We start from the raw sequence: 16,053 nt of genomic DNA on the forward strand, positions 1-16,053 counted from the left end.
GGTATAGTAGGTGTTCAGTTTGACAGTGTTGCTCTCTCCCTCCCAGCTCTCTGTACGTAGCCTTCTCCTGCTCATTCTTAGCTTCCTGTCCCCAATATCTCGTCTTCTTTACTGGACAGAGGGAGCTGAGTGGGAGGGTGACACCTTCAGTCCGAGATCTACAATTCATGGCTCATCCTACTGGATTGAATGGCATAATGGTTCTGTGTAATGGGTCTGGAAACATTTAATAGCCTATCATATAAACTACTCTTAATAAGACATTTATAGACTGAGGGAGTACTGACAAGGTATCGTTCTGATGACACGCTGACGAGGATGAGGTCATCACCGATGCGCACCTTCTCGCCCTCTGACCTCTGTTTGGAGGCAGGATGGATGGTCCACCAACAGGCTTCACCTGCAGGAGCATAGAGAGACACTGATGGGGACACCTGCCTGCACAATGTCGATTACAACTCTATGATCTACATACCCAGGTGATTGAGACTCAGATTACAATGGTGAAAGCAATACACACACACACACACACACACACACACACACACACACACACACACACACACACACACACACACACACACACACACACACACACACACACACACACACACACACACACACACAAATTAGATTTGACACACAAATGTATTCACACAAACACTAATATATGCCCACTCACACTCATCAACATGCAAGCACCATAGCAACCAGCTTTCCAATACGTGGACAGCCACACCATCTTTTACATCTCTATGAGACAAACGAGCTGAGCCTCGACATCGTGACAAAGAGCACATCTAAGACATTTATTTCAGTCTGCTTGGAATGTTTTCAGAGATATCCTACGGAATAAATGACTTGACACAAAATCTCTGTTAAGGTGGTATATTTTTTACAGTATCTGAACCGCAAAAGTCCCTCTTTTAGTGCAGTGCTTAGGAGAATCTGAAATGAACACTGGGGCAGGTGAAATCCCATGAGTCAGTCCCAATCAGAATCCCAGCTAAGAGAGTGACTGTGTGATAGTGAGAGTCGAGACAGATAGAGCGGAAGACTTTACCTGTTGAGTCCTCCTGCAGCCCCACATCAAAGGACAGCTTATCTGTCTGTGACCTTGATGTTTTTAAACAGGTCAGATACTGGAACAGATTGATAGACATCAAAACAACATAAAAGAGCTGATCAAAAGAGGCACACAATTCCGGTGTCACATTCAGAACTGGAACAAATGTCACTAGGACGTGCAACAAATATTCAGATAAACTGTCGTAACTATGAAACAGTAACACATGGAGTAATGAGAAAACAATACATTTTCCTTGGATAATGGATGAGTGAGTGTGTGTGGTGTACTCTCACCATAGCGCTGAAGGAGTGCCTCAGGAGGATAGCGTGTCCATACAGAAGTGTCCTGTGTCCGCCCCCCTGGGCCGCCTGCGGAGACAGCACACCACCCATCACACACAAGACACACTGTCAGACAGAATGTCCCCTGTGGCCACTCTCTCTCTGTCCTTTTCTCTCTCTCTCTCTCTCCCTTTCTCTCTCTCTCTCCTTTTCTCTCTCTCTCTCACTCTCTCACTCTTCTCTCTCTCAATCTCCTCTCTCTCTTTATCTGCATCTATCTGCATCATAGTGGGAGAATCAAGACTCTGGCGCATGATGATGACCTCACATAAGGCAGGGGTGACCTCACACAAGGCAGGGGCCACAGACTGACCCAGCCTGCCCCTGTCAGCCTGTCCTCTCCTCTTGGACCACTGTCCCGCTGTCCACAACACAATACTGAAGGCATGCAGTCAGATGTGTCACTCGGGGGAGACACCTGCTTCCTGTATCCATGGAGCAGAATACAGATCATCATCATCACATGACTACAGGTGAAGGGAATGGGAGGTGAGAGATGAGTCGGTAACAGAGACTTTTTGTTACAGTAAGAAGGCTCTGGTTTGTGATATTAGAGAGAGCTAGGAAGGAAAGACACAAACGGGTTCCACTCTGGTTCCACAGTGGTTTGAGGAGATGCATAGGGGTAAGAGTGATGTGCCGTCACGGACTTGGGCTCTGCTTGCAAACCTGTCCCTACTTTTTGCAGGCAATATTGTGTTACTCACCTTTCTTATGAGCCTCTATGGAGCAGTAAGATAAGAGAGAGTTACATTACTGAGAATGTGCTGTAAGTTTTTTAAAAATGTCTGAGTTGGTCTCTGTCTGTCCTATCCACAGTAAACTGTGTATAGTCCTTGTCGGTCATTCACAGATGGTGACGTGCTGTGCAAGACTTTATTTGAATCGTACTTGATTTTGCATGCCAGTGTATCTTCGTCCAAACAAACCGTGTAACAATCTATCTACGCTGCTATTTGCTAAGACAATAGTCTCCAGTTCAATGCAGTTGCCATGGATTATATATACTGCAGCAGTACCAGCACCATGCCAGGCTGTTCTACTTCCTGTGGGAGAGAGTCTAATAGGCATCAGGCATATCCAGCTGCATTCACCCTAACACAACCTGAGAAAACTACACCAGCTCTTAACATTTCTTATCCTAACCTCACACCATCCAAAGCTCTGGCAGGCTCAGATTCCCCTATCCCTAGTGTTCCTAGTGTCCCTGGTGTCCATAGTGTCCCTACTGTCCCTAGTGTCCCTACTGTCGTGTCCCTGGCCCACTGGCCCAGAAGGGGAAAGGATGATCAAAGACGGGGGGAAAACTGATTTCACCCCCACAGCTGTTGCCGGGATATGACATGCTGACATCAATTGAAGAAGTGTGACCTTTAGCAGCACGTCACCCCACTGTGTTTACCCAGCAGCCACCAGGGGGACAGCGGCAGACTGGAACAAAGAGGTGGCACTGAAATACCGCTGCACACGTCGCCCTGCCAGAGGCTATAAGCCTCACCCTGCCTTACCCTGGGCACTTCAGTCACTGACTCTGATTGTTTGAACTTTGATACAAAACCATGTCAACAAAGTAATGAAATCACAAGTGTGTTCAGCACTCTATTTGGATGAGTTAGAACAGCTTCACTCCAAACTCAATTTGGGGTCACTAGCTGAAATGGTGCTAAATGGATGTTTGATAGCTGACTTAATGGTTTTCTGAGCATTGTGTTTTCAACGTTTACAAGATCTATGAGACTGATACCCCTCAAACAAACACAATATTAGTCCAAAAATACCATTAATAAGACCCTATTCCACTTTGAGGAACCCCTGTATATAAGTTGAGACCAGCTGAATAAATGAATACGTTCTTCCTTCTGTGAGTCGATACCCTCATTGTAGCTCATCAGCTCAACCACAGACTATTGATGCCTGAAACATGACATACAGCATTCAACTACCATTAGTGTTTCCTCCGTTGACATTTCAGAGCAGGAATAGAGGAGTGGAGAGCTAAGGGTTATTGAAAAAAGACACATGTGAGGAGAGAGAATTTACAAAGATGTAACATACTGTAGTGTTAAAACGTTTTATCCAGACCAGATCTGAATCAGTCTGCACATCATTCCTTAGAGAGAGGATAGTTCATCAAGGACAAACAGTGATTAGAGTACACTGTATGATTACAATCGGACATAAAGACTGGTTAACCCATGGCCTTCCCTTTGGTTATGTTGAACTAGTCTAGCAGGTCATGTTAAGTTAATACACAAGTGGAAATGCAAGAGCGGTGAGAGTGGCATCTAGAAAGCAGCTTAGCTACCGCAAACCAGCAGTTTCACTTGAAAATGTCTCACTAAGTTTTAAAGGGACATTAAGCTCTCATGAAGGTCCAGTCTGCCTGTGCTTTGCATGATCTCTTGCCAAAGAGCTTTTCCAGTTCACACAGCTGTGGTAGAACCAATGGGGCTTGATTAGTTAATTCCCCTTCATTGGGAGTCCAGTGTGGTCACTAGGCTGCAGCTTTGACAAGTCCATTTATCTTTGAACTCAACAAGTATGAAGCTCCACCTATCAAATTATGGAAATTCTTAAAAGATTATTATAAGTTTGGCAAGGCAACAACGAGTCAGCTAAAGCAGAAACATACTGGCAGCCTGTCTAGGGGTTGCTTCACTTCACAAATATAAGAATGATTTTTTTATCCTTCTAAATGTCAGTGCACTGACTTCTGGATTTATAATACATGTAATGTAGGCACTATTGTATGCCTTAAGTTGGTTGGTGCTGATAGAGATGGCAGCTTCGCTTCTAGTCCTTAGAAAACTGTGCAGTATTTGTTTTTTTTATGTATTATTTCTTACATTGTTAGCCCAGAAAACCTTAAGTGTTATTACATACAGCCGGGAAGAACTATTGGATATCAGAGAGACGTTAACTTACCAGCACAACCAGCACTACGACCAGGAATACGACTTTCCCAAAGCGGATCCTTTGTCTGCACCTCCCAGGGCATTTGAACTGATTCCAGAGGCCGGCCCAAAACAACGCCGCCGGAGGAGAGGGTGCCGGAGCGGTCTTCTAGTGAGGCTTCGGACCACCCACCGCTTCTGAGTATATTACTCGCTAATGTCCAGTCCCTAGTTAACAAAGTCGATGAAATCAGGGCAAGAGTTGCTTTCCAAAGAGATATCCGGGATTGTAACATACTCTGTTTCATGGAAACATGGCTAGCTGGGGACATGCTGACGGAGTCCATACAGACAACGGGATTTTCAGTGCATCGTGCCAACAGGAATCAACATCTCTCCGGTAAGAAGGGCGGGGGTGTATGTTTTATGATTAACGACTCATGGTGTAATTGTAACAACATACAAGAACTCAAGTCCTTTTGTTCACCTGACCAAGTATTCCTCACAATCAATTGCCGACCATATTATCTCCGAAGAGAAATCTCCTCAGTTATCGTCACAGCTGTGTATATCCAGCGCAAGCAGATACCAAGACGGCCATCAAGGAACTTCACTGGATTTTATGCAAAGAGGAAACCATATATCCTGAGGCTGCATTTATTGTAGCTGGGTCTTTCAACAAAGCTAATTTGAGAACAAGGCTACCTAAATTCTATTAGCATATCGATTGCAGTACTCGAGCGAGTAACACGCTCGACCATTGCTACTCTAACTTCTGCGACGCATACAAGGCCCTCCCCCACCCTCCTTTTGGCAAATCTGACTCCATCTTGTTCCTCCCCTCCTATTGGCAGAAACTAAAACAGGAAGCGCCCGTGCTTAGGTCTACCCAACGCTGGTCTGACCAATCCGATTCCACGCTTCAAGATTGCTTCGATCACATGGACTGGGATATGTTCCGGGTAGCCTCAGACAATAACATTGATGTATACACTGACTCGGTGTTCAAGTTTATAAGGAAGTGTATAGGAGTACCCACTGTGACTATTAAAACCTTCCCTTACCAGAAACCGAGGATTGATGGCAGCATTCGCATAAAACTGAAAGCACGAACCACCGCATTTAATCATGGCAAGGCAACTGGAAACATGGCCGAATACAAACGGTGTAGTTATTCCCTCCGCAAGGCAATCAAACAAGCAAAGCGTCAGAATAGAGACAAAGTGGAGTCGCAATTCAATGGCTCAAACACGAGACGTATGTGACATGGTCTACAGGCAAACACTGATTACAAAAAGAAAACCAGCCCCGTCGCGGACATCGAAGTCTTGCTTCCAGACAAATTAAACAACTTCTTTGTGTACTTTGAGGACAATACAGTGCCACCAACGTGGCCCGCTACCAAAGACCATGAGCTCTCCTTCTCCGTAGCCGACGTGAGTAAAATATTTCAACGTGTTAACCCTCGCAAGGCTGCCGGCCCAGACGGCAACCCTAGCCGCGTCCTCAGAGCATGTGCAGACCAGCTGGCTGGTGTGTTTACGGACATATTCAATCAATCCCTATCCCAGTCTGCTGTCCCCACATGTTTCAAGATGGCCACCATTGTTCCTGTTCCCAAGAAAGCTAAGGTAAATGAACTAAATGACTATCACCCCGTAGCACTCACTTCTGTCATCATGAAGTACTTTGAGAGACTAGTCAAGGATCATATCACCTCCACCTTACCTGTCACCCTAGACCCACTCCAATTTGCTTACCGCCCCAATAGGTCCACAGACCATGCAATCGCCATCACACTGCACACTGCCCTATCCCATCTGGACATGAGGAATACCTAAGTAAGAATGCTGTTCATTGACCACTGCTCAGCATTCAACACCATAATACACTCAAAATTCATCATTAAGCTTGAGACCCTGGGTCTCGACCCCACCCTGTGCAATTGGGTCCTGGACTTCCTGACGGGCTGCCCCCAGGTGGTGAAGGTAGGAAACAACATCTCTACTCCTCTGATCCTCAACACTGGGTAGGTAGTGATAGGCTTGATTAGCAACAATGACGAGACAGCATACAGGGAGGAGGTGAGGGCCCTTGGAGTGTGTTGTCAGGAAAATAATCTCTCACTCAATGTCAGCGAAACAAAAGAGATGATCGTGGACTTCAGGAAACAGCAAAGGGAGCACCCCCCTATCCACAATGACGGGACAGCAGTAGAGAAGGTGAAAAGTTCCTCGGTGTACTTATCACTGAAATGGTCTATGCACACAGACAGTGTGGTGAAGAAGGTGCAACAACACCTCTTCAACCTCAGGAGGCTGAACAAATCGGGCTTGTCACCGAAAACCCTCACTAACTTTTACATTTAGTCATTTAGCAGACGCTCTTATCCAGAGCAACTTACAGTAGTGAATGCATACATTTCATTTTAATTTCATTCATTTTTTCTTTCTCCCCACCCCCCCGTACTGGCCCCCCGTGGGAATCGAACCCACAACCTGGCGTTGCAAACACCATGCGTTGCAAACACCATGCTCTACCAACTGAGCTACAGGGAAGGCTACACAATTGAGAGCATCCTGTCAGGCTGTATCACTGACTGGTACGGCAACTGATCCGCCCTCAACCGCAGGTCTCTCCAGAGGGTGGTGCCGTCTGCACAACACATCACCCTCCAGGACACCTACAACACCCGATGTCACAGGAAGGCAAAAAAGATAATCAAGGACAATAACCACCTGAGCCACTACCTGTTCACCCCGCTTCCATCCAGAAGGCGAGGTCAGTACAGGTGCATCAAAGCTGGGAGAGATTGAAAAACAGCTTCTATCTCAAGGCCATCAGATTGCTAAACAGCCACCAGTAGCACAGAGAGGCGGCTGCCTACCTACAGACTTGATAGCATTGGCCACTTTAATAAGTGGAACACTAGTCACTTTAATAATGCCACTGTATCCTTCACTATCTATTCTTTACTATCTATTGCATTTAAGCCGCTCTGTCACTGCTCATCCATATATTATACACGTATATATTCTTATCCCATTCCTTTACTAGATTGTGTGTATTAGGTTTTGTTGTGGAATTGTTAGATATTACCTGTTAGATACTGCTGCACTGTCGGATCTAGAAGCATAAGCATTTCGATACACTCGCAATAACATCTGCTAACCATGTGTATGTGAACAATACAATTTGATTTGATTTGAGGTGTAGAATGTGTGAACAGGTAATCATTTGTTGGTAATATTCAATGATCCTGGACTTCAAAACATAACTCTAAATCCCCTAAGGAATGAATGAAGACTGACATTGATCTGATGTTAATTCAGGATAGGTGTAGAATGTTCTCTTTGGCCGGGAGAAATGTGAGCAGTAACAGTTGAACGAAGTCTATACTCTATACTATCCATTTGTCTTTGTCATGTTGCTAAGTGCTGTGACACAATTGATTCACTTGTTTAACCAAATAAATCCATAATGGCAGTCATTTTAGCTGCATACGCATTCATGTTTTCATATAAAAAAACACTAGCATTCTGTGGGGAACCTATTTGCTTCACTGAAGGGACTATCGTATCCCTAGGAGACATGAAAATGGGAGTGCAGGCTGCTAGCATGACTAAACAGCAATGCATTAGAGAGGTGACAGGAGAGGAGAATGGAATGAATGGTGAACATACCCATCGGTCCTTGCCTTGAGGCTAACAGGTAGAGAGATTAACAGAACACAATGGATGAACATAGGAATGCAAACAATACAGATCTTTCACAGCTGATCAATGAAAGCAAAAGACAATGTTTGCAACGTTACTTTTAACAAAGAAGATTGCATCGAATAAGATCATTATCAGTATCAGAAATGCATTATCTGTCTATTAGAATACATTAGAGAACGACTGACAACAGAACAATAAGATGATAAATGATCTAGTAATTACACTTCCTCACTCTCTCTACTCTTACAATATACTCTTATCTATTGGATTAATAATGTACTAAAATACAACTTGCTGCATCTGGTAATGAACTACAACAATCCCGCATATTCATTTCAGGAAAATGCATAAATGAGATCAGTAAACCACCGCAACCTGGAAAAAGTGCAATGTCATACTACAGAACAATGGATGAGAAATTAGCATATGTTCATATCTGCCCCACTCCTTCCTCTGAAACATGAAACATGATATTTTAGGACAGGCACGGTTTAGGATGTTCCCTGCTAGAGGAGCATGGAGAGAGCAACTTGGTCGTGCTGTGTTTCAAATCAAATCAAATCATATTTGTCACATGCGCAGAATACAACAGCTGTAGACCTTACTGTAAAATGCTTACTTACAAGCCCTTAACCAACAATGCAGTTCAAGAAATAGAGTGAATAAAATATTTACTAAATAAACTAAAGTCCAAAAAATGTCATCAATCAATAGGTAACACAAGAAATAATAATGAGGCTATATACAGGGGGTACCGGTACCGAGTCAATGTGTGGGGGTACAGGTTAATTGAGGTAATTTGTAAAGTGACTATGCATAGATAATAAACATTGAGTAGCAGCAGTGTAAAAACAAAGTGTGTCAAAGTAAATATTCAGAGTGGCCATTTGATTAGTTGAGTTGTTATGGCTTGGGGGTGGAAGCTGTCTTTTGGTCCTAGACTTATGGTGTTGCCTTGTAATCACAATCTCCCAAACACATGATTGTGGAGGAAGTAGGTCTTTCATCCTTTGTATATAGAGTTGGTATAATAAGTGTTCAGCCCGTTGGATTTATTCACATTTTATTGTGTTACAAAGCGGGATTAAAATGGATTTAATTGTCATTTTTTTGTCAATGATTACTCAAAATACAAAATAAATCTATATATTTGTTTGATTAATGAAAAATCAAACACTAATATACCTTGATTAGATAAGTATTCACCCCCCCTGAGTGAATATACACTACATTACCTGTCACGTCCTGACCAGTAAAAGGGGTTATTTGTCATTGTAGTTTGGTCAGGGCGTGGCAGGGGGTGTTTATTTTGTGTGTTTCGGTGTTTTTGGTTTATGTTCTATATTTTCTATTTCTATGTGTATATCTAGTTTTCTATTTCCATGTTGGGTTTTTGGCAATGACCTCCAATTAGAGACAGCTGGTTGTCATTGTCTCTAATTGGAGGCCATATTTAGTTGGGTTTGTTTTCACTTGTGTTTTGTGGGTGGTTATTTTCTGTATAGCCTGGGAGCCTTATGGAACTGTTATCGTCGTTTGTTTATTTTGTTTTGAGTGTTCTTTAATAAATGAAGAAGATGAGCACTTTACCCGCTGCGCCTTGGTCCAATCCTTACGACGTCCATGACATTACCAAAAGTATGTGGACACCTACTCGTCGAACATCTCATTCCAAAATCTTGGGCATTAATATGGAGTTGGTTTCCCCATTGCTGCTATAACATCCTCCATTCTTCTGGGAAGGCTTTCCACTAGATTTTGGAACATTGCTGTGGGGACTTGCTTCCATTCAGCCACAAGAGCATTACTGAGGTCCGGCACTGATGTGGGTGATTAGGCCTGGCTCAAAGTCGGCGTTCCAATTCATCCCAAAGGTGTTCAATGGGGTTGAGGTCAGGGCTCTGTGCAGGCATGTCAAGTTCTTCCACAACGATCTCGACAAACCATTTCTGTATGGACCTCACTTCGTGCACGGGGACATTGTCATGCTGAAACAGGATAGGGCCTTCCCAAACTGTTGCCACAAAGTTGGAAGCACAGAATCGTGTAGAATATCATTGTATGCTGTTGCATTAAGATTTCCCTTCACTGGAACTAAGGGGCCGAGCCCGAACCAATGAAAAACAGCCCCAGACCATTATTCCTCCTCCACCAAACTTTACAGTTGGCACTATGCATTGGGGCAGGTGGCGTTCTCCTGGCATCCGCCAAACCAAGATTTGTCCTGTTAGACTTCCAGATGGTGAAGCATGATCCAACACTCCAGAGAACGTGTTTTCACCCCTCCAGAGTCCAATGGCGGTGAGCTTTACACCACTCCAGCCGACGCTTGGTATTGCGAATGGTGATCTTAGGCTTGTGTGCGACTGCTCAGCCATAGAAACCCATTTCATGAGGCTCCCAACAAACAGTTATTGTGCTGACTTTGCTTCCAGAGGCAGTTTGGAACTCAGTAGTAAGTGTTGCAACCGAGGACATATGATTTTTATTTGATTCACGCTTCAGCACTAGGCAGTCTCGTTCTGTGAGCTTGTGTGGCCTACCACTTTGTGGCTGACCTGCTGTTGCTCCTAGACATTTCCATTTCACAATAACAGCACTTAAAGTTGACCAGAGCAGGTCTAACAGAGCAGAAATTAGAAAAACGTACTTGTTAGAAAGGTGCCACATTGAAAGTCACTGAGCTCTTCAATAAGGCCATTCTACTGGCAATGTCTGTTTATGGAGATTGCATGGCTGTGTGCTCAATTTTATACACCAGTCAGCAACGGGTGTGGCTGAAATAGCCGAATCCATTCATTTGGAGGGTTGTCCACATACTTTTGTATGTGGCTCAGTTGGTAGAGCATGGTGTTTGCAACGCCAGGGTTGTGGGTTTGATTCCCACGGGGGGCCAGTACAAAAAAAAAGAAAATGCATGAAATGTATGCACTCACTACTGTAAGTCGCTCTGGATAAGAGCGTCTGCTAAATGACTAAAATGTATATATAGGTTATGCGATGACAGCTGTGAGTCTCCTTGGTTAAGTCTCTAAGAGCTTTGCACACCTGGATTGTCCTTTTCAAAATGCTTCATGCTCTGTTAAGGTGTTGGGGATCATGGCTAGACAGCTATTTTCAAGTCTTGCCATAGATTTTTAAGCAGATTTAAGTTAACACTAACTTGGCCACTCAGGACCATTCACTGTCTTCTTTGTTAAGCACTCCAGTGTAAATTTGGCCTAGTGTTTTTGTTATTATCCTGGTGAATGGTGAATTCCTCTCCCATTGTCTGGTGTAAAGCAGACTTAAGCAGGTTTTCCTCCATAATTTTGCTTGTGCTTAGCTCAATCTTGTTTCTTATTATCCTGAAAAACTCCACAGTCTTTGCCAATGTCAAGCATACCCATAGCATGATGCAGCCACAACCATGATTGAAAATAAGGAGGCAGTTCCTCAGTGATGTGTTGGATTTGCCCAAACATAAGGGTTTGCATTTCGGCCAAAAGTCTATTCCTTTGCCGTGTTTATTTGCAGTATTACTTTAGTGCCTTGTTGGCAGTAATGGCGACGATGGATAGGGTTGCCGTGCTTAGGGCATTTTGCAGTATGTAGTTTTTTTATGTGTTATTTCTTACAATATTAGCCCAGGAATTTGTTTGTGTTATTACATACAGCCGGGAATAACTTTTGGATATCAGAGCAGCAGTAACTCACCAGCATTACCAGCATTACGATCAGGAATATAACCTTCCCTAATCAGATCCTTTGTTCGTATCCCCCAGGGCAATTGAACTGATCCCAGAGGCTGTTCCAAAACTTGAACTCGAAGCAGACTTTTATTCCGACTCAGGAGGCGCCCACACCACCCACCGCTTCCGAGTATATTACTTGCTAATGTTCAGTCTCTGGATAATAAAGTTGATGAGCTCAGGGCAAATATTTCCTTCCAGAAAGACATCAGAGATTGTACCATACTCTGTTTCACGGAAACATGGCTCTCTCGGGATATACTGTCTGAGTCCGTTCAGCCAGTTGGGTTCTCAGTTCATCGTGCAGACAGGAATAAATATCTCTCCGGGAAGAAGAAGAGCGGAGGTGTATGTTTCATGATTAACTACTCATAGTGTGATTGTGATAACATACAGGAACTCAAGTCCTTCTGTTCACCCGTCCTAGAATACCTCACAATCAAATACCACGACGGCCCTCAAAGAACTTCACTGGACTTTATGCAAACTTATCCTGAGGCCACATTTATTGTAGCTGGGGATTTTAACGATGCAAATTTGAGGAAAAGGTTACCGAAGTTTTATCAACACATATCAACTTCCGGGATGCCTACAAGGCCCTCCCCTGCCCTCCCTTTGGCAAATCTAATCATGACAAAAAATGTCTCCTTCCTTCCTATTGGCAGAAACTCAAACAGGAATTACCCGTGCCAAGGACTATTCAATGCTGGTCTGACCAATCGGAATCCATGCTTCAAGATTGTTTTGATCACCCGGACTGGGATATGTTCCGGGTAGCCTCCGAGAACAGCATAGACCAATACTAATACAGTGACTGAGTTGATCAGGATGTGTGTACGAGATGTTGTACCCACTGTGACTATTAAAACCTACCCTAACCAGAAACCGTGGCTAGATGGCCGCAGTCGCGCAAAACTGAAAACGCGAACCATCGCATTTAACCATTACAAGGTGACTGGAAATATGGCCGAATACAAACAGTGTAGTAATTCCGTAGGTAAGGCAATCAAACAGGCAAAACGTCAGTATAGAGACAAAGTGGAGTCGCAATTCAACGGCTCAAACACGAGACATATGTGACAGGGTCTACAGACAATCACGGACTACAAAGGGAAAACCAGCCACGTTGCGGACACCAACGTCTTGCTTCCGGACAAGCTAAACACCTTCTTTGCCCACTTTGAGGATAACACAGTGCCACCGACGCGGCCCCCTTCAAAGGAGGGCCAATGTGAGTAAGACATTTTAGCGTGTTAACCCTCGCAAGGCTGCCGGCCAAAGACGGTATCCCTAGCTGGGTTCTCAGAGCATGCGCAGACCAATTGGCTGGAGTGTTTACGGACATATTCAATTTCTCCCTATCCCAGTTTGTTGTCCCTACATGCTTCAAGATGTCCATCATTGTTACTGTACCCAAGAAAGCGAAAGTAACTGAACTAAATCACCCCGTACATTTTTACATTTTACATTTTAGTCATTTAGCAGACGCTCTTATCCAGAGCGACTTACAGTAGTGAATGCATAGATTTCATTTTCATTTCATACATTTTTATTCCCCCCGTAGCACTCACTTATGTCATCATGAAGTGCTATGAGAGACTAGTTAAGGATCATATCACCTATACCTTACCTGACACCCTAGACCCACTTCAATTTTCTTACCTTTTTCTTAATTTTTTAAATTTCACCTTTATTTAACCAGGTAGGCTAGTTGAGAACAAGTTCTCATTTACAACTGCGACCTGGCCAAGATAAAGCACAGCAGTTCGACACATACAACAACAGAGTTACAGATGGAATAAACAAACATACAGTCAATAATACAGTAGAAAAAAAGAAAAGTCTATATACAATGAGTGCAAATGAGGTAAGTTAAGGAAGGTAAGGCAATAAATAGGCCACGGTGGCGGAGTAATTACAATATAGCAATTAAACACTGGAATGGTAGATGTGCAGAAGATGAATGTGCAAGTAGAGATACTGGGGTGCAAAGGAGCAAGATAAATAAATAAATACAGTGTGGGGATGAGGTAGTTGGATGGGCTATTTACACCCTCACAGGTGCGTGCTGCTATGGTGACCAGTGAGCTGAGATAAGGCGGGGCTTTACCTAGCAGAGACTTGTAGATGACTTGGAGCCAGTGGGTTTGGCGACGAGTATGAAGCGATGGCCAGCCAACGAGAGCGCACAGGTCGCAGTGGTGGGTAATATATGGGGCTTTGGTGACAAAACGGATGGCACTGTGATAGACTGCATCAATTTGTTGAGTAGTGTTGGAGGCTATTTTAGTTACAGTGTCCAAAGAAGGACCAGAAGTATACTGAATTGTGTCGTCTGCATAGGGGTGGATCAGAGAATCACCAGCAGCAAGAGCGACATCATTGATGTATACAGAGAAGATAATCGGCCCGAGAATTGAACCCTGTGGCACCCCCATAGAGATTGCCAGAGGTTCGGAAAACAGGCCCTCCGATTTGACTCACTGAACTCTATCTGAGAAGTAGTTGGTGAAGGGCCGCCCCCACGTGGTGAAGGTAGGAAACAACACCTCCACTTCGCTGATCCTCAGCCCTGAGGCCCCACAAGGATGCTTGCTCAGCCCCCTCCTGTACTCCCTCTTCATTCATGACTGCGTGGCCACGCATACCTCTAACTCAATCATCAAGTTTGCAGACAACACAACAGTGGTAGGCCTGATTACCAACATTGACGAGACAGCCTACAGGGAGGAGGTGAGGGCCCTCGGAGTGTGGTGCCAGGAAAATAACCTCTCACCCAACGTCAACAAAAAAAAGGAGCTGATCGTGGACTTCAGGAAACAGCAGAGGGAGCACCCCCCTATCCACATCGACAGGACCGCAGTGGAGAAGGTGGAAGGCTTCAAGTTCCTTGGCGTACACATCACTGACAAACTGAAATGGTCCACCCACACAGTGTGGTGAAGAAGGCGCAACAGCGCCTCTTCAACCTCAGGAGGCTGAAGAAATTTGGCTTGGCACCTAAAACCCTCACAAACTTTTACATATGCACAATTGAGAGCATCCTGTCGGGATGTATCACCGCCTGGTACGGCAACTGCACCACCAGGAACGGCAGGGCTCTCCAGAGGGTGGTAAGGTCTGCCCAACGTATCATCAGGGGCAAACTACCTGCCCTCCAGGACACCTTCAGCACCCGATGTCACAGGAAGGCCAAAAAGATCATCAAGGACAACAGCCACCCAAGCCACTGCCTGTTCACCCCGCTATCATCCAGAAGGCAAGGTCAGTACAGGTGCATCAAAGCTGGGACCGAGAGACTGAAAAACAGCTTCTATCTCAAGTCCAGCAGACTGTTAAATAGCCATCACTAGCACATTAGAGGCTGCTGCCCCATATAGATAGACTTGAAATCACTGGCCACTTTAACAAATTAAACACTAGGTCACTTTAATAATTTTTTACATATGTTGCATTACTCATCTCGTATGTATATACTGTATTGTATCCTATTCTACTGTATCTTAGTCTATGCCGCTCTGACATTGCTCGTCCAAATATTTATATATTCTTAATTCCATTCCTTTACTTTAGATTGTGTGTATTGTTAGATATTACTAGATATTACTTGTTAGATATTACTGCACTGTTGGAGCTAGAAACACAAGCATTTCGCTACACCTGCAATAACGTCTGCTAAACATGTGTATGTGACAAATAACATTTTATTTGATTTTGATTTGCATACAGCATGCATGTTTTGGAACATTTTAATTCGGTATATTTGTATTCTTCCTTTCACTTTGTCATTTAGGTTACTATTGTGGAGTCACTACAATGTTGTTGATCCATCCTCAGTTTTCTCCCATCACAGCCATTGAACTCCGTAACTGTTTTAAAATCACCATTGTCTTCATGGTGACATCCCTGAGCAGTTTCCTTCCCGTTCTGCAGCTCAGTTCAGAGGGACCACTTTTGATGTATCTGGGTGGTTTAATACATTATCAACAACATGATTATTACCTTGACCATGCTTAAAGAGATTCAATGTCTGATTTGTTATTGTCACTCATCTACCAATCACTGCCCTTCTTTGAGGCTTTCAGAAAGCTCCCTGGTCTTTGTAGTTGAACCTTGCCATAGATCACAGGCACATTTGGAAAAGAGACCTAGGTCTCAATATGTCTTCTTTGTCAAAATAAAAGTTAAATAAAAAATATGTGCTTGAAATTCAATACTCCACAGATGTTGTATGTATGGGAGACAGAGGAATGGGCTAGTCATTAAAAAATCACGTCAATCCATATTATTTCACACAGA

General features: G+C 43.9%; 1 protein-coding gene across 1 annotated transcript in view; it reads right to left on the bottom strand.

Annotated features, from left to right (window-relative positions):
• Positions 1-16,053, bottom strand: part of LOC115172651 (ryanodine receptor 3-like) — a 167,527-nt gene that overhangs the window by 84,967 nt on the left and 66,507 nt on the right. Inside the window, exons 4-6 of the mRNA XM_029730307.1 lie at positions 1,363-1,437; positions 1,064-1,142; positions 288-400 (exon numbers count right to left, since the gene is read on the bottom strand). Coding sequence (XP_029586167.1) covers positions 288-400; positions 1,064-1,142; positions 1,363-1,437 — 267 coding nt within the window. The remainder of the gene's footprint in view (positions 1-287; positions 401-1,063; positions 1,143-1,362; positions 1,438-16,053) is intronic.

The sequence above is a fragment of the Salmo trutta genome, chromosome 33 (genome assembly GCF_901001165.1).
Source record: "Salmo trutta chromosome 33, fSalTru1.1, whole genome shotgun sequence".
NCBI lineage: Eukaryota > Metazoa > Chordata > Actinopteri > Salmoniformes > Salmonidae > Salmo > Salmo trutta.